Source organism: Leptodactylus fuscus, chromosome 5 (assembly GCF_031893055.1).
Source record: "Leptodactylus fuscus isolate aLepFus1 chromosome 5, aLepFus1.hap2, whole genome shotgun sequence".
Taxonomy (NCBI): domain Eukaryota; kingdom Metazoa; phylum Chordata; class Amphibia; order Anura; family Leptodactylidae; genus Leptodactylus; species Leptodactylus fuscus.
Window position 1 is genome coordinate 196,233,841 of NC_134269.1, and position 19,075 is coordinate 196,252,915.

The 19,075-nt window shown below is 42.8% G+C and overlaps 1 protein-coding gene across 1 annotated transcript in view; it reads right to left on the reverse strand.

The window, feature by feature from the left end:
- ATP10B (ATPase phospholipid transporting 10B (putative)) overlaps nucleotides 1–19,075 on the reverse strand; it is a 78,171-nt gene that overhangs the window by 39,843 nt on the left and 19,253 nt on the right. Inside the window, exons 2-3 of the mRNA XM_075275004.1 lie at nucleotides 12,164–12,368; nucleotides 2,838–2,923 (exon numbers count right to left, since the gene is read on the reverse strand). Of these exons, the coding sequence (XP_075131105.1) occupies nucleotides 2,838–2,923; nucleotides 12,164–12,368 (291 nt within the window). The remainder of the gene's footprint in view (nucleotides 1–2,837; nucleotides 2,924–12,163; nucleotides 12,369–19,075) is intronic.

A 19,075-nucleotide genomic window follows, 5' to 3' on the forward strand; every position in this document is an offset into this window, starting at 1 on the left:
GAAAATTAATGATCAAACATAGAAACAAATAAAGTTAGAGCTCGGAACAATAAGACTTGTACTGCAGCTTCTTCATTTGTCTATTATATTGCTAAGAGAATGAAAGATCGATATGGAAGAATCAGCTGGAGCTTTGCATTTACACTCCGTTAGATGTACAGCAGAACACATTGAACAGAAATCCCTATTTTTATACAACAGTAACTAATAGGACAGAGGCTTTTAATGCACTGTTAGGACTGGTTCACATCTGCGTTTGGTATGCTGTTCAGGGAGTCCACCTGGGGACCCCTCATATGGAATACCGATCACATTGACAAGCAGTGAGCTTATGAAAGCCTACGGACCCCATGGACTATGATGGGATCTGTGTGTTTTCCGCACGAGTCATGCGGAGAGAAAAGTACTGTACGATCGACTTTCCTCTCTGCATGACTCGTGTGGAGACCGCGCGGAAAACACACGGATCCCATTATAGTCTATGGGGTCTGTGTGCTTTCAGTGCTCACCGCTTGTCAATGCATTAGGTATTCCATTTGGGGGGGTCCCCAAGTTAGAATACTGATCATAGATGTGAATCAGTCCTAAGGGTATGGATAGTAAGTTAATAGAGATGAGCGAACAGTGTTCTATCGAACACATGTTCGATCGGATATCAGGGTGTTCGCCATGTTCGAATCGAATCGAACACCGCGTGGTAAAGTGCGCCAAAATTCGATTCCCCTCCCACCTTCCCTGGCGCCTTTTTTGCACCAATAACAGCGCAGGGGAGGTGGGACAGGAACTACGACACTGGGGGCATTGAAAAAAATTGGAAAAAGTCATTGGCTGCCGAAATCAGGTGACCTCCATTTTAGATGAATAGTGGATTTCAAATCCGGGTCATATGAGAATGTGAACTTTGTGACTATGAGACAGGGATAGCTGTACAGGCAGGGATAGCTAGGGATAACCTTTATTTAGGGGGGAATGTTATTAAAAATAACTTTTTGGGGCTCTATCGGGTGTGTAATTGTGATTTTTGTGAGATAAACTTTTTCCCATAGGGATGCATTGGCCAGCGCTGATTGGCCGAATTCCGTACTCTGGCCAATCAGTGCTGGCCAATGCATTCTATTAGCTTGATGAAGCAGAGTGTGCACAAGGGTTCAAGCGCACCCTCGGCTCTGATGTAGCAGAGCTGAGGCTGCACAAGGGTTCAAGCGCACCCTCGGCTCTGATGTAGGAGAGCCGAGGGTGCACTTGAACCCTTGTGCACCCTCGGCTCTGCTACATCAGAGCCGAGGGTGCGCTTGAACCCTTGTGCACACTCTGCTTCATCAAGTTAATAGAATGCATTGGCCAGCGCTGATTGGCCAATGCATTCTATTAGCCCGATGAAGTAGAGCTGAATGTGTGTGCTAAGCACACACATTCAGCTCTACTTCATCGGGCTAATAGAATGCATTGGCCAGCGCTGATTGGCCAGAGTACGGAATTCGGCCAATCAGCGCTGGCTCTGCTGGAGGAGGCGGAGTCTAAGATCGCTCCACACCAGTCTCCATTCAGGTCCGACCTTAGACTCCGCCTCCTCCAGCAGAGCCAGCGCTGATTGGCCGAATTCCGTACTCTGGCCAATCAGCACTGGCTAATGCATTGTATTGGCGTGATGAAGCAGTGCTGAATGTGTGTGCTTAGCACACACATTCAGCTCTACTTCATCGGGCTAATAGAATGCATTGGCCAGCGCTGATTGGCCAGAGTACGGAATTCGGCCAATCAGCGCTGGCTCTGCTGGAGGAGGCGGAGTCTAAGATCGCTCCACACCAGTCTCCATTCAGGTCCGACCTTAGACTCCGCCTCCTCCAGCAGAGCCAGCGCTGATTGGCCGAATTCCGTACTCTGGCCAATCAGCACTGGCTAATGCATTGTATTGGCGTGATGAAGCAGTGCTGAATGTGTGTGCTTAACACACACATTCAGCTCTACTTCATCGGGCTAATAGAATGCATTGGCCAATCAGCGCTGGCCAATGCATTCTATTAGCGTGAACTGAGTTTGCACAGGGGTTCTAGTGCACCCTCGGCTCTGCTACATCAGATTGCTACATCTGATGTAGCAGTGCCGAGTGTGCATCAGATGTGTAGTTGAGCAAAACTGACTCAGCACTGCTAAGTCTCTGCATTCGCATAGGAATGCATTGGCCAGCCTTCGGCCAATCAGCGCTGGCTCTGCCGGAGGAGGCGGAGTCTAAGGTCGGACCTGAATGGAGACTGGTGTGGAGCGATCTTAGACTCCACCTCCTCCAGCAGAGCCAGCGCTGATTGGTCGAGTTCCGTACTCTGGCCAATCAGCACTGGCCAATGCATTTCTATGGGGAAAAGTTAGCTTGCGAAAATCGCAAACTGACAGGGATTTCCATGAAATAAAGTGACTTTTATGCCCCCAGACATGCTTCCCCTGCTGTCCCAGTGTCATTCCAGGGTGTTGGTATCATTTCCTGGGGTGTCATAGTGGACTTGGTGACCCTCCAGACACGAATTTGGGTTTCCCCCTTAACGAGTTTATGTTCCCCATAGACTATAATGGGGTTCGAAACCCATTCGAACACTCGAACAGTGAGCGGCTGTTCGAATCGAATTTCGAACCTCGAACATTTTAGTGTTCGCTCATCTCTATAAGTTAACTAAATATCTAACACGTTGTCTACCACCACCGTAATTCATCCTTCCCTTCTTCTGTATTGCCTCCTTGAATAAAATTCAACTCGTAACCTTTGGGCCTAATGAGAAGATGTAAAGGAGAATCCTGGAAACGGATATTTGCTTTACATTGTAATACCGACATATTATACTCACATGTAACCTTTGAATTTGCCCAGATTGTTATTTGGCTTCTCACATACAATGGTATATTTAAAGGCCTCCGGATCAAACGAAGATTCCTAGAATTAAAAAAAAGATTCATATTCAATAAAAATAGTTTATTTATCGTCATAGCGTGATATGTCGCTGTAGACTAAAGCTGGTTATGGGCATTACATTTCTGTGGACAAATCCACACAGTTTTAACTCTATTCATTGAAAAGGTAATACTAATAACTACAAGTCCTTGTAAACAAGAGCTAAATATCTATTGCCAAGAAATTCTACTACTAATCTTCTTGCAGAGATAAGTGGCGATCCTGCTAATACAAGAACTGAAGAAGTCCTGCTCTTAAGATCTGGCAAGCTTCCTTGCTAAAGTGTCCACCCGCAAAGGTAATTTCCTTGTTTTTGGCATTTTCTGTTATTTGGCCCCTTCATGGTCCCATCAGATAACCAGACTGTTTGTTATTCTAATTGTCATTAGAAAGCCTTGAACTGGACTTTGACCTGAAATGTTGCAATATCCTGCTTATTCTTGATAAAATATTTACCGCAGTTTCCCAGACGAGCCCTTGTATTGTGCCATGTGCACATACTTGGGAGACTTACATAGGTGTACGAGTCCACTGTGTGGCTTCTCCATACATGCAAACAGGGATAGACTAATCAATAAAGCCTAGAAGCCATAAAGCAGATTTGTATCCGTGCCCTCCCTCGGTCCAGCTCTGATCTACTGAAACTGCCTGTGGTTGAAACAACATGGACCCGATCACAAGGAAATAAGAGTTACTTTACCAAGCAGGGATAAATTGGGAACTTAAGGTGGTCCAAGGAAAAAAATCTGAGTGACCTCATGTTATAGATGAACAAAGAGGGGGAGAACACTGAGCGTGCTTATAGTGTAGATGAGTTTGCAATGGATGTTGGAATTAAAAATGTACCCGAGAAATGGACCCGTTGGTCCCTCACCTTCAGGTGTTGTGGATGAGTCACAACACCGATGGAAGCAAAGAGGTTGAGGTGGCTGCAGAATCCACAGACTGGTCACAGAGGACCAGACGGTAAAGGAAAGGAAGGAGGCCAGCGGCTGGAGATGGAAGTCTACGCTCTCTGGTCCACAGATTGGAGTGTTGACAAGGTGAATAAAATATATGACTTTTATTATACAAAAACGTACTTCACAACACATTTCGAGCTCCACAAGCTCTTCTTCAGGCTAAGAATTTCTTGCCAGGTAGGTAACCTTTTCAACACTTCAATCTGTGGACCAGAGAGTGCAAACGTCCATCTCCAGACACTGGCCTCCTCCCCTCATGTTATAGGTGGGTTACATTGGCAGAATATGAGACTAACATAAGTAGGTATGTAAGGGTGCAAGGCTGGTTTGGACAAAATGGCCTCAATCGTCAACCATGTAAGACTACGACAGATAGTAACCATCATACTGTGCTTCTGCATTGATGGACTGGAGCCTTGTACTGGAGTAAAATCAAAAAGCAAAGTTACAACTACATGTCTATGTTCTGTCTGTGTCTGCAAGTGTAGAAAGTAGGGTATGATCTTGAGCGCATGACTTCATCAAACATGATTTGGAATAGAAGTGTTGATAATTTTTTTTTTTACTATGATAGTTGCCCAGGTACGAAAGTTCAGTTCTGTTCCGAAAACCTCAATTCAGCAAGAATACTATATTATTACTTTTATTATTATTTTTAGTTTAGAAATGTTCATTAACACATAAGAAAAACCCATGACAAAACAATGAATAATATTTTCCATAATCATATTGTAGAAAATATTAGCAACGTCCCACCAATGTACACAAACATTGCAGGAGCCTTGAAATCTGTATATGGCCCACTACTTTTAGTCTGAACAACTACTACCTTATAGACTCGGGTGTCATTCACATACAGGTAGGGTTGATCAGTTTGGTTGGGACCATAGGTAAAGGGATTTTCCAAATATTAGGCCTGGTTTACATCTGCAGATGGGTTTCCTTTGGGGAAATCCGCTTGAGGACCTGCTGGACGGAAACCTAATCCACATGAAAAAGTGGTTACCTTAGGAAACCCTCAGACTCCATAGACTACATTGGGGTCAGTGTGGTTTCTGCTCAATTTCTGTATGAAAATTGCGGAGAGTAAAGTGCTGTTTGCAGTTTTCATGCGGAGAGGGGAACGGAATTAACCGAACGCAGATGTGAACCGGGCCTTATACAAGATACTTAAAAGCCCAATTATTCTTTAATAATAGTATTCCAGAAAACGTATTTCGCAACTTCTAGCTCCTTCTTCCCCACTACCTCAGCAAAACTCATCCGAGACCAGATCTTGAGATGAACATCTGTAATGGAGGCCTATATCTAACGTATGCCATTCAGGATAATAGTATATTTTATAAGGGACCTTTGGGGCCGACTGTATGGGTGGCTTTTAAATAGGGCCTCCTTCCTGACGTCCTTTCTGACATCACATGAACCTGGCCTGCATCCCGGGTCATGTGACGTCCGATGTCATAGAAGAAGGACGGCAGCAGAGAAGACAGCGTAGGAGCTGGGGGACAGGTAAGAAACAGTGTTTTTTATGTTTTTATTCCCAGGATCTCCGATTATTATACTCTGGAGTCTGAAAAGACCCCAGAGTATAATAATTGTTTATGGGTGTCCACTATGGGCTATAATACTGTGTGCAGGGGTCACTATGGGACATAATACTGTGTGCAGGTGCCACTATGGGGGATAATACTATGTGCAGGGGCCACTATGGGGGATAATTCTGTGTGCAGAGGCCACTATGGGGGTTAATACTGTGTGCAGGGGCCACTATGGGGGATAATACTGTGTGCAGGAGCCACTATGGGGGATAATACTGTGTGCAGGGGCCACTATGGGGTATAATACTGTGTGCAGGGGCCACTATGGGGGATAATACTGTGTGCAGGGGCCACTATGGGGGATAATACTGTGTGCAGGGGCCACTATGGGGTATAATACTGTGTGCAGGGGCCACTATGGGGGATAATACTGTGTGCAGGGGCCACTATGGGGGATAATACTGTGTGCAGCGGCCACTATGGGGCATAATACTGTGTGCAGGGGCCACTATGGGGGATAATACTGTTTGCAGGGGCCACTATGGGGTATAACACTGTGTGCAGGGGCCACTATGGGGGATAATACTGTGTGCAGGGGTCACTATGGGGGATAATACTGTGTGCAGGGGCCACTATGGAGCATAATAGAGCATACAGGAATGTGTAGGAGGGGGTCGGTCGAGGTCTTTGGCGTCGGTTGGGGGGGGCCATGTCAAAAGTTCGCCACGGGGCCTTGCCATTCCTAGTTACGCCACTGATTGAAGGATATGAATTTTTTAAGCCTTACCTATACTTTTCTCCATTTGTTGCGTGTCATGTACTCACCAATGAAGCTAGCTAAGTCCTGATGATATCTTACTATATGGGAAGGTCTGACGCACACCAGTAAGACATCTCCAGAAATTCTCTTATTTCTCCTTAGCGCGCAGACAGCTCCTATCATTCCCTTGCATAATATAATTTCAGATTTCTGACACAGGAACAATTTTACAGCCTGTTACCTGATTTTTTTTTCTAAAAGAATTACTACACCCTGGGAGCGCGAGGAAGGTTAAATGTAGCATACTAATCCAATAGGAAGCATCTAATTAGCTGTATCTCAATGTAATACTCGCAACGAAAATCATTTACAAAGCATCAGAAGCAAAGACATGTCCTTATTGGCACAGACAGAACAGGCGAACAACAAAGAGATCCAACACATAATTCACAAGTGAGAAATCTTATCCACATAAAACTAATTAGATTTTCTTCTGGTGATGTCCTCCGTAATGACAGCATTTGAAGCATTAAAACGCAAGGAGAAAAATGCACAATGCACCACCGGCAACATCACCTTGTTACAGACATGTCAGCTTAGTCAAATGTGGATATTTGGGAGGAGGAGATGTGACTTTTGAAAGACAGACTGGTGGAAATAAGTATTTTATCTTCCAGTATTTGCAGAACTGTATTCCAACCCTGATGCATGAAGAGCGTCACATTATACACTAGAATACAGATTCCTCTATATACAAGTCATAGCGGCAACATCTCTATACAATTAGCAAATGCATACAAATCTATCCAAATGAATAATAAAAAAAGTGATAACCAGCGCACGACACCGTGTCAGTGAATGATATATTAGCAAATTGTTTGCATGCAAGTTCCTAACACTATGTAAAACCATAGGTACATGTTAAACAAAAAAACAAACATCTCACTCTGCATAGCAACCGGTGTCAGCGAAGGACAAGTATATATCTGCGTGGGTTGTCAGCAGATCAGCGAATGTGGAATAAATAAAAAGGAAAAAAAAAAAGAGAATGTGAGTGACTGAGAAAACAGTAAATTGGTTCCACACTTCAACGTTTTCACCAAGTTAAGTCTTAGACACCACAAGTGCAAATTAATTCACTTGTATCTGTTAATGAATCACACCCATGGTAAATATAAATAAATCACACGGCGCGGCTCCGGCATGGATTACGTCTATGTAGTGGTTAAAAGGATTGTTCATGTGATGGATGGTTATCTATCTGGTCCACTCCGTCATTCTGAGACGTCTGTGGGTTTTATCATTTTGCAATCTTTACTTATATAATGCATTTACAGAAGAACATTAAGTATTTTTGATAGGGAAAAGTCAAATTTGGATGAAAAGTAAGAATTAGATCTGAAAAAGTCATAAGGGGTCTCATTAGGGCCCCTTCACACGGCGTAAGCGCTCGGCTCATTCCGAGCCGTACACGTGAGCGCTTCTAAACACTTCCCATTCACTTCAATGGGAGCGCTCATAAAGCCGGCTCGACGCGCGCTTCCATTGAAGTGAATGGGAAGTGTTTAGAAGCGCTTGTGTGTACAGCTCGGAATGAGCCGAGCGCTTACGCCATGAGAAGGGGCCCTTAGACCATGTATGCCTTGCTAAGAATTCTGGGTAAGGAATATGCTAATAAGATCTCCTTGTTGGAAAAGAGGAACTTGCTCCTATAGCCGCCGTTTCTAAGGGTCTGTTCATATGGGGTTTTTTGGAAGCGGATTTTGGCGCAGAATCCGCCTCAAAATCCGTTGCCAAAAACAGCTCCCTTTGACTTCAATGGGAGCTGCTCGCTTCTTTTTTCCGCTAGCTAGTAGTGAAAAAAACAAGCCAAATGACCCTTCTTGCCACGGATTCCACGGCTGAATCCACCGCAGTGTCCATGGTGCGAGACATGCTCCAGTGTAGACCCATTCATTTGGGCCTACACAGGAGCGGGATGCTGCGACGGACCAGTGCTGCATCGGCATTCAGTTGCAGCGAGCCCCGCAGAATGTTCACAAAGCAGAAAAGGTTTGTGTGACCTTTTCTTCCATGTGAACATACCCTTAGGTGTACCCCTATAGATTAATGCATAATCTGGGAATAATAGCTAAATCAATACAACTTCTATAAAAGAAGGACATCCCAGATCGATGGAAAGCCAGACTAGAAGTCATTAAAAAGAACCTTTACGCTGGGTTAACACCAGCGCCTGGACTCCGTTCTGAGCTTTCCGTCTTCTGCATGCAGAAGACAGAAAGCTGTCAGACCAGGTCTGGCCGTGAGCGCTGGTGGGCGATTTATGCTCTCCACCGCATAACCGTTTTTTTTAAACTGGACACAGAATACTGCATGTCCGACTCTGTGTCCGGTTTAAAAGAAACCGGCTTTGCGGCGGAGAGCATAAAACGCTCACTGGTGCTCATGGCCGGACATCTTTCAAACCCATTCAAATGAATGGGTATGAAAGAGTCCTGCAGGCTTCCGTTTCCTGCTCTGTTTTGTGCAGGAAATGGAAACCTGTATGAACGGAGACCGGGCGCAGATGTGAACGAGCCCTTAGTAGTTGTTAGTAAGATCTGATGAAGGAGCCTTGAAGCACAAGTAAAATCATAAGTTAAGTCAGCTACAACTCATGATACAACCTATGGGCTCCTATCGACACTACAATAGATATAAGGACAGCTACATTTCATTCCAAATATATAATAAATTGATATAATTAAGTGTAAATTAGACCAAGGGGTTTATTTGAGTTACTATGATAAGGAATAGCAAACAGGGCCTTCAGTAATAAGCGTGCTAGAATACATAATACCCTGCAGCCTGGGTAGGCCCTGATGTAAGTTTTACCTATAGCTCTTGATAATGTCATAGGTGAAGTGCAGGTTAGGGCTCAGCCAGTCTTTATCTATTAGCTATAGCAGAGAATAACTAGACATAGCTGTTGTTGAAGGACCTAGTAGGTGTAATTTCAGGGCCCATCATGTAATGCTTCATTTCTAGGGTTGAGCGATCGGGTCTGGAAAAGATCGGATCCTAATCAGCGATCGACCAAATTTCACAATCGCAATCGGGATAGGCTGGAAATTATCAGAAATCAGATTTTTAAATCGATCCTGAAATCTCAAGATCGGCTCAACCCTATAAGTGACTTTTCCCATAGAGAAGCATTGACTAGGGTTGAGCGATTGGGAAAGATCGAATCACGATCGGTGATCCAACAAATTTCATGATCGGGATTGGCTGGAAAATGATTGGAAATCAGATTTTAAAATCGATCCTGAAATCTCAAGATCGGCTCAACCCTATTCATTACCCTTTAGGTGGCGCTGCAGGTGACCTGATTTATTGCTGGGTTTCCCTATAGATGACTAACGCTGCAGTCGGAACACCCTGTATTTAGTTTATTTTCTTCCGAAAAGGGATTCATGGAGAAAAAAAATATATTGAAAAAAATTTGCTACCTTTGACACCTGGGACACATTGTGCTATGCAAAAGAATTCTGAGATCTACAGACGTAAGTATACCGGAACAAGCGTGACACTATTTCTCGAAACTTTTACCATTACTATCCACCATCTAGAGATGAATAACAGCAAGTACTGTACACTGCTGACATCTATTTAACCGTGTTGTACAATCACTAATGATAGGACATTGATTCTTTGCGGTTGTCAGGGAGGAATGTTGCTTCAGCCTGGGTGGTTTTACAATTCCGTTCGTGACTTCCATTCTGAAGTGTAATTATAGCACAATGGTAATGACGACGCCTTTTGAACGCAAAGTTCAACTCCTACGAAGTCTTCTTTTCTTTCTCTCTCCCTCTCCGAAGTGACATTTGTCTGTAAGATGTTGAAGGTGGCATTTATCTGCCAAATAACAGAACTCCTCCAAAGTTAAACAGTATTGAAAGTGTAGATTCAATTAGAGCCTATTTTATATTCACAGCTCAGGAGAAAATTTCCAAAATGTCAGAGGAAAAGTTAATCTCTCGGTCACCTCAAAGATACCCTTATAGCAAGCGGAGAAGCTACCTTCAAACTCTTTTAACCTTCTGCATCGAAAGACACAAAGAGCTTATCTTATTAAGTAAGTATTAAACTTCTATGGAAGAGTGGCTGGAGTACATTAACAGAGCACAGTTGTATCCGAAATGAATAAGGGGCATTGTGATGGGCAAAAACTAATCTTAAAGCTTTGCAGGTCCAATTTCAATTTTCATTAAACCAATTTAATGGAATTGTTTTTCTATGTTACGTGTAATATTATTCTACACAAGGGAATTACAAGGACAAGTTATTAGCACCTGGTAGCAATGCACTTGGATGTACGTTAGCTGAATCGTATGTGACAATGCATGCAAAGTAGATCGACCTATTCTGCAGTCGTCACAAGGAGGAATTGTAATTTACATGACAGCTTTACTAAAAGGCTTTACACAAAATGCTAAAGAAATGGTCTATATTTCATATACTTAATATTACCAATGTGCAAAACTGATTAAGGCAAGGGTTTACAGCAGGGGTCTTCAAACTTTTTAAATAAGGGGACAGTTCACTGTCCCTCAGACCATTGGAGGGCCAAAATAGTTTTAAAAAAGTTAAGATTATATGCTTCACGGTAGCTCCTCCCACAGTATTATACGCTCCACAGCAGACCCCCACAGTATAATATGCTCCACAGCAGGCTGCTCCACTCACAGTAGTATATGCTCCCCAGTACACCCCCCACACAGTATTATATGCTCCTCAGTACATCCCCCCACACACAGTATTATATGCTCCTCAGTACATCCCCACACACACAGTATTATATGCTCCTCAGTACATCCCCCCACATACACAGTATTATATGCTTCTCAGTACGCCCCCCCCACACACAGTATTATATGCTCCTCAGTACGTCCCCCCCACACAGTATCATATGGTCCTCAGTACGCCCCCCCACACACACAGTATTATATGCTCCTCAGTACATCCCCCCCACACAGTATCATATGGTCCTCAGTACGCCCCCCCACACACACACAGTATTATATGCTCCTCAGTACACTCCCCCCCCCAACAGTATTATACTTGAAGAGCCGCCGGGCATCCTCCTTCTACTAACTGCAGGAGCTGATGACTTACGTCATTGCGCCTGCGTCAGGGCAGAGGTCACACTCTGCAGTCAGTGTAGGCCACATTTGTACATACAACTGAAAGCAGTGATTGCTCTCTAACGATCCGGGTGACAGCGCGCGGGCCAGAAAAATGTCCTCGGTGGGCCGCATGTGGCCCGCGGGCCATAGTTTGAGGATCCCTGGTCTACCGCATTCCCTAGTGGCGAATTTGATGAACGTTTCAGATTAGGATTGGGATTATTCTGCAGACAAAACAAGACAGGTAACTCTGAAAAATGAGGCCCCATACCCAGCTTTTGACTAAGGCCCCTCATTGCATTATGCCCCCTTTACTGGCATCCAAATGGTATAACAGCGCCTTGGTATATTGCCTCCCATGCAGTATATGGTACCCATTACAGCCCCCAGACAGAAAGGGTTCCTGTTACAGGGCCCCACTATAGGTCATTCTCCCATTATAGGACCCACACAATATAGTGCCCCCCAGTAGAGGCCCTAACAGAGGTACTCCGGCAAATGGCCAATTTCACTTACCTAATCCCACTCTTGCCAAAGTCACCTCTACTTAAGCCTCCAGGGGGCACCTCCTATTATGTCCCAAAGCAGCATCAGATCATACTATGTGGCACTAGCATAATTTAACCAGGGGAACTACTACTGAAATTTCCATGTTAAGTTTTTTTCCCATTTTACAAAAACATACTGACCAGTGAAGTCCTACAAAACTGTGAATAGGGACTGAAGAATACTGAATTACTCTATCTCTCCACCTACAAATATATTCTAGATAAGACAAAACTCTTTAGCATACTTACCGGGTTTGAAAAACCTTTCACCACTCGTCTTTGCTTTAGATTTGTTTCTCCATCCAAATTCGCAGTCTCTATGTGACATATCCCATTCTGGTCAGATGAATAGAGAAGTAATATGTCTGCTGGGATGATCTCATTGCTGAACAGCTTCACAAAGTCTCCAACGCGGACATCCTTCCAGCACTTGTCCACATAGTTCCTGTCTTTCCTTCAAAAACATAAAGAAAACAGAAATTATTTCCAGATTATTATACACTAGGGTTGAGCCGATCTTGAGATTTCAGGATCAATTTTAAAATCCAAATTTTGATCATTTTCCAGCCGATCCCGATCGTGAAATTTGCTGGATCGCCGATCGGGATCCGATCTTTCCCGATCCTGATCACTCAACCCTAGTACCGATGGCAAAAAATAAATGTTAATAAAATATTTTTTATAAAAATATATTGATATATTATCTATATAGGAGAAGTCAAAGAAACTATAAAGAAGATTTATAGGGGATTTATAGGGGATCGTAGCCAGTACTGTAATGTCCATCTTACTTATTACAGAGCTTGAGTCGCCATCTATGGTATTGCTCTTTATCTTATAAACTGTATGATCTTGTCAGTTTACAAGCCTTGTGCACGTAGTAAAACCAGTCAAACTGATATTTCAAGTTTATTGGCTCTAATGTATACGGCTATATACTCTTTACACTCATCATCACCACAAGAATCACAAATCTCTAGTTTCCTTACAAAGCCATGGACCTAATGTGGACCTAATATATCACACAGATGGACCTAATGTCACACACATATTCCATTGGTTTAATCCAGTAGTGTGTAATAGTCACATTGCCCTACAGTAGTGCCATAAGGATAGTGTTGGGTTCTTCCAATTGTCACCGTAACTGTTTTAAAATAAAATTGTCATTGCAGAGGCATAAATTGAACCCATTGTTGGACTGAGGTTCCTTGGACCCATCAGATTACATAATTCTGGGGGCCTACCCTTCAAAAACCCTTAGGAAATAGACCACAGTACCCTTCAAATTTGAGTTCCTTCCACTGGACCATTACAATGTTAGAAACTGGGTCCACTCTAGGATTCCCGGGTACTCTGGTGGGCTAGTCCAACACTGCTTGAGCCCCAAGCCACTGTAAGGCGGCCACCAGTAGGGATATGCCATATATAACGATTCATTTTGCAGGGGGTCTTTGAGTCTCCTCCCTGGTGTGACTGCTACCTCTGCACCCCCTAAATCTATAACCTATAATAATAGACTAACCACAAGTGTCGTATTTACACATAGACAGTAATAAGGTTTTAGTGCTCAATGAGGATATATAGGAAATTTATGCCAAAAGCATAAATCACAACAAAAGGAGAAAATATTCTCAGGCATTGAGAAGAGAACACAGAACAGTGCACAAAATCCGCTTATATACCGGTAACTTGTAGAATTCTTTTTCTTGGGTCAGGACAACTTAACCATCTTAGAGGAAAGGAAAAGAACAATAGCAGAACAAGTTCTGAGAACTTCAAGTTTCTCAATGCTGTGCAGACTGTAATACGGGAGTGTCAGCACCTATGCACATTATATAATGCTCCCTACACACAGACAATGAATTGTGAGTTATATGGCAAAGAGCATTATTGCTCTCTCAATTCTCATTACTCCATGCTTCTTCAGGCTGATATGCTATGACTAAGGGACATTTATAGAGTTCTGTTCTTTGATATTGCAATTTTGCCCCTTCTACATGAAAGTAGCTGAACTGCAATGCCATAAACTACACCAGACTATGAAGAAGCATGACACTATTCAGGGGCTTAACTACCGGGGTAGTTTTTGTTTTTTTTTAATAAGCCATTACCTGCTGGAGTAACTCCAGCTAGTAACGGGCCCTATTTACTTACCGCTCCTGCTCATGGCCGCCATAGCTTCTCCTTCTGCGGAGGCTGCTGTGAACAGGAGCCAGGATCCATAAGTGAGGCGGCAGACCCCACAAACACTATAATTATACTTGGGGGCTCTTTTCAGACCCCCAGTATAATGATCGGAGGCCCAGGGGAGGTGAGGGAACATAAAAAACACTGTTACTTATGTCTCCTGACTCCAGGCAGGCTTCAGGCCTACTTGTGTGACATCTCTGATGTCACATGGTCCGGGGCTTGCGTCATTATGTGTCGCGACGCAAGTCCCGGCTCAAGTGACTTCCTGTACGTTACTAAAGATGGCTCACATCAGCAGGGACTGCACCAGAGTCAGGGAGAGGTAATAAACAGTGTTTTTTATGTTTGTATCGTCCCCTGGATCTCTGATTATTATACTCTGGGGTCTGAAAAGACCGCATTGTTTAATAATTGTTCATGAGTGTCCACAATGGGCCACTATGGGGGATAATACTGTGTGAAGGGGCCACTATGGGGGATAATACTGTGTGAAGGGGCCACTATGGGGCATAATACTGTGTGCAGGGGCCACTATGGGGCATAATACTGTGTGCAGGGGCCACTATGGGGCATAACATTGTGTGCAGGGGCCACTATGGGGCATAATACTGTGTGCAGGGGCCACTATGGGGCATAACACTGTGTGCAGGAGCCACTATGGGGCATAACACTGTGTGCAGAAGCCACTATGGGGCATAATACTGTGTGCAAGGGCCACTATGGGGCATAATACTATGTGCAGGAGCCACTATGGGGCATAACACTGTGTGCAAAAGCCACTATGGGGCATAACACTGTGTGCAGGAGCCACTATGGGGCATAACACTGTGTGCAGAAGCCACTATGGGGCATAATACTGAGTACAGGGGCCACTATGGGACATAATAGTGCATGCAGCAATGTAGGGGGGAAGTTGCTCCGTCGCGGTCTTCAGTGGGGGTCACATACTTGTACATCTACTCATAACAATGTATGTAAGGAGGTAGTGAGGGTGTGTTATAAATAGTGATTATACCTTTGGGGGGCCATGTCAAAAGTTCACCACGGGTCCCCGCCATTCTTACTTACACCACTGGCACTACTTATACAAATAAATAAACCTCACATAACTACTTTAGGTCTCGTAGTCCATGTAACAATAATCTGAATACAACAAAGAATTGGGAACCAAATTTACAAATGACATGGTTCCCTAAATACAACCTGTTGTCCTTCCTGTTTGCCGGTTATCTATATGGTTACCCTGGTGGGTTATTAGTTTTATGACATGGGATAGCAGCATTAAATTTACAGCACAAGATAAGTAAATGATATATAATGGTCAGATAGCCATGTTATAAGTTTTAGTTGAAAAATGAGGCGGTTGACAAGTGAATTTTCTTCTATATCTGCGCCATCAACATGACATGAAAAAACACAATCTTTATATTTTCTTACTTATTTTCTCGGCTTATCAAGATGACAGTCAGCAGTGTGTCAGAAATAAATAAGACACAATATAGCTATTATCCTGAAGTAATGCAGGATACAAAGGAGAAGAGACAGCCTTGTCCAAACGCTCGTAGCCAGCAGCTGAAGCTGACGCGTTTCTAATGTCACTCGTCTAGCAGTATAGTGAGAGTGAATAGGAAGACGACGTAGAGATAGTCGCTAGGATAGAGCTCTATTGTGAACTAGAGAAGAAAGACACAAGGCAAAGAACATACTGTATCTCTGGAAGGAGATAAGACAAAGAACAGAAGTGAACTCTCACTTTAATTACTTTGCTTGCCTATAAGGGAGTATAAGAGTAAAGTAACCCTCCATTTTATGTAATTGCTGAACTGCTATAATAAAGTACAATTACCTGACGGCATAAAAGGCAAATGACAACTTATCCGCTTTTCTTTGGTTTTAACCTCTAAGCACAGAAAGGTGAACATCAAAATGAAAAGGTATTGGCGAATAATCGACATGCAGTAAAAATATGTTAGTAATGGACAAAAAGAAGACAAATATATATATATATATATATATATATATATATATATATATATATATATATATATATACACTGTCTATCAATAAGTATTTGGACACCTGTGGTCCGAGCGACACAAGTGACAATCACAGCCTCAACCCTCCGGGGCTTTCCACAAGTCCTTGTATGACGGCTAGTGCTATTTTATTCCATTCAGCTTGGAGAAGACAGGTAGGTTCTTTCACTTATTTTGGACGGCTACTGCACCCCTTAATTCGGCGATCCAACTTGTCCCAGAGGTGCTCGATAGGGTTCAAGTCTGGGCTCTGGACAGGCCAGTCCAGTCAGTTAACGTGATTGTCACTGTACCAAGCCATGGTAGACCTCGCTACATGACAGCTGGCGTTGTCATCCTGGAAGTAACATTGGTCCAACCCATAGAACCGCCATAATGTAGGAAGCACAGTTATCTAAAATAGTGCAATAGGCGGCGACGTTGAGTTTACCATGTACTGGGACCAAGGGAGAAACACCCCCAGACCATAACTCCACCTCTGCTGAACTTTACTGGATGTCCAAATATTAATTGGTAGACAGTGTGTGTGTATATATATATATATATATATATATATATATATATATATATATATATATATATATATACACACACACTATACTATTACTATAATATTACCCATGCTATAAGATATTACTTGGTCATAGCAATGTAGCAATAAACAAAACTCAGAAGACGTTGCATACATTATACCAAAACAGCATGTATACATAAGCATGACATTTATCCCATAGACATAATTAATTGCCGATCGAATGGTGTGACTTGTGAGCTATGACATCATTGCTGTCATCTCGGAAACATTCCAATGACTTATTCAGTGCTCAAGTGTTCACGTGAATGGCCTGAAGAATATTGCCTTAATAGAAGAGCCATCAAGAAATCCTTATGTTACACACACAAAACAGACCACACCCGAGAATAAGCTTTAATTTAAGTTCATTATTCTATCTGACATATACGGAGGCACATGGCTCACAATGAGAAATAACTCCTTGAAGGGAACATTCCTATTCACATACTTGTGCGTCTACTCATAGCAATGTATGTAAGGAGGTAGTGGGGGTGTGTTATAAATAGTGATTATACCTTTGGGTGCCAATTTACAATAGAGTCAGCATTTTAGAATTCCATGTAATGCTATATTTACATGAAAACCAACACTAAGGGCAAAATGCTTTTTCAACCCAATGATCACGTTCACTGTGTCTTTCTATGAAATGAGTGCTTAAGGCTAGGTTAACATCTGCGCACAGGTCCCCTGGAGGACCTAACCAATGGAGAGCCAGACTGCTAAAACATAGGTCACCTGCGGACACTCACAGATCCAATAGACTATAATGGGGTCCACTGGGTGTCTGTTGGCCTTCCGTGGTATTTATATTGAAACTGGTGCAGTGAAGTCTCTAGCAGAGACAAATGTGAACCTAGCCTAAGGATGAATATACAGGCAATGATAATCATAGCAGTAAAGGATGCATCTTGATCATGTGTTTTAAGCCCCAAGATGTCTGGGGTTGGGGGTTAAGAGGGCATATAGCACAATAGGGAAATATATTGTTGGGAATATTATCACTTTTTTGGCTACTGAGAAGAGATAAAATTAGTATAATGTATCAAGGTGAAGCATGTGACCTTGGAAACAGGATTGTTATCCACCATAACAAATGTTATATGACTGACATTATGAATCAAAAACTGTATCCTACAATGAGAATTACCCCCTAGGTGCCCAGCATTTGAACTATGGGCTGATATGGAGAATCCACCCATCTGGTTGGGAACATTGGCTGGTGAGGTAGGCCTCCATGGGTACAAGATGGAAGAAATGGCTAATAATTAATAACCAATCTACAGGATAAAGTTACAGAGCTCGGGTAACAGAATGATGGCAGAGTTCCAAATCTTTTCTGAAATTAACATGAACACAAGAACCATGCACCAGGAACTTCATGGCATAGGTTTCCTTGGCAAAGCAGATGCAAACCTTACATCATGAAGCAAAATGGCTGGTGAATGGAGTGGTGTAAAGCACACGATGACCAGACTCTGGAGCGGTGGGAATATGTTCCGTGGAGTGCTGAACCACGCGTCTCTATCAGGCTGCATGATGGATGAGTCTAGGTTTAGACAATGCAAGAATGTTGTCTGCTTAATGTATTATGCCATCTGTAAAGTTTGGCTTAAGACCTGATGTGACGAGAAGTCTTAATACCGTAAGACTACAAACTCATTTTAGACAATTGTAAGATTTCAACTTTGTGGGAACTTTTCTGTATCAACATGGCTGTGCCCCAGGGTACAAAGCAAGATCCATAAAGACATGAGTGGGTCAATTTGGTGTGGTACAACTTGACTGACCTGCACAGAGCACTGACCTCACCCCCATCAAACACCTTTGGGATGAACAAGAATGGAGATTGAAGATAGACTTTCTCTTTTTAACATTAGTACCTGGCCTCAGAAATGTTCTTCTGGATGAAATAGGGCCAACGTTCCTACAGACACACTCCAAACAAAACCTTCACCGACAAGTGGGAGCGGTTTTAGGGTGTCCCAATACTTTTGTCCATCTATTCTATATAAATTATGTCCGTCAAGTTGTTTTATACTCGAGTTGGACACAATATCAGATTCACATATAGGGAGATATATGGCATAAAAACTGGTATTCCAGATACCAGATATGATCCCATACACAAGAATCAGTTCTGCTTATGGAGTTTTGTTACTAAATTAGTGGGGGATTACCAGATGTATGGGAATAACATCTTAGTAGGAGAAATCAGAAAAGAACGTATATCAAATAATATAAGAAAAATATATTCCCGCCACCAGGACTTTGGATTTGTTTGTACCATCTATTACACTTTTTTTTTTTTTTTTTTTTTTTTTAAATGTAGATTGTGAGCCCCACATAGAGCTCACAATGTAC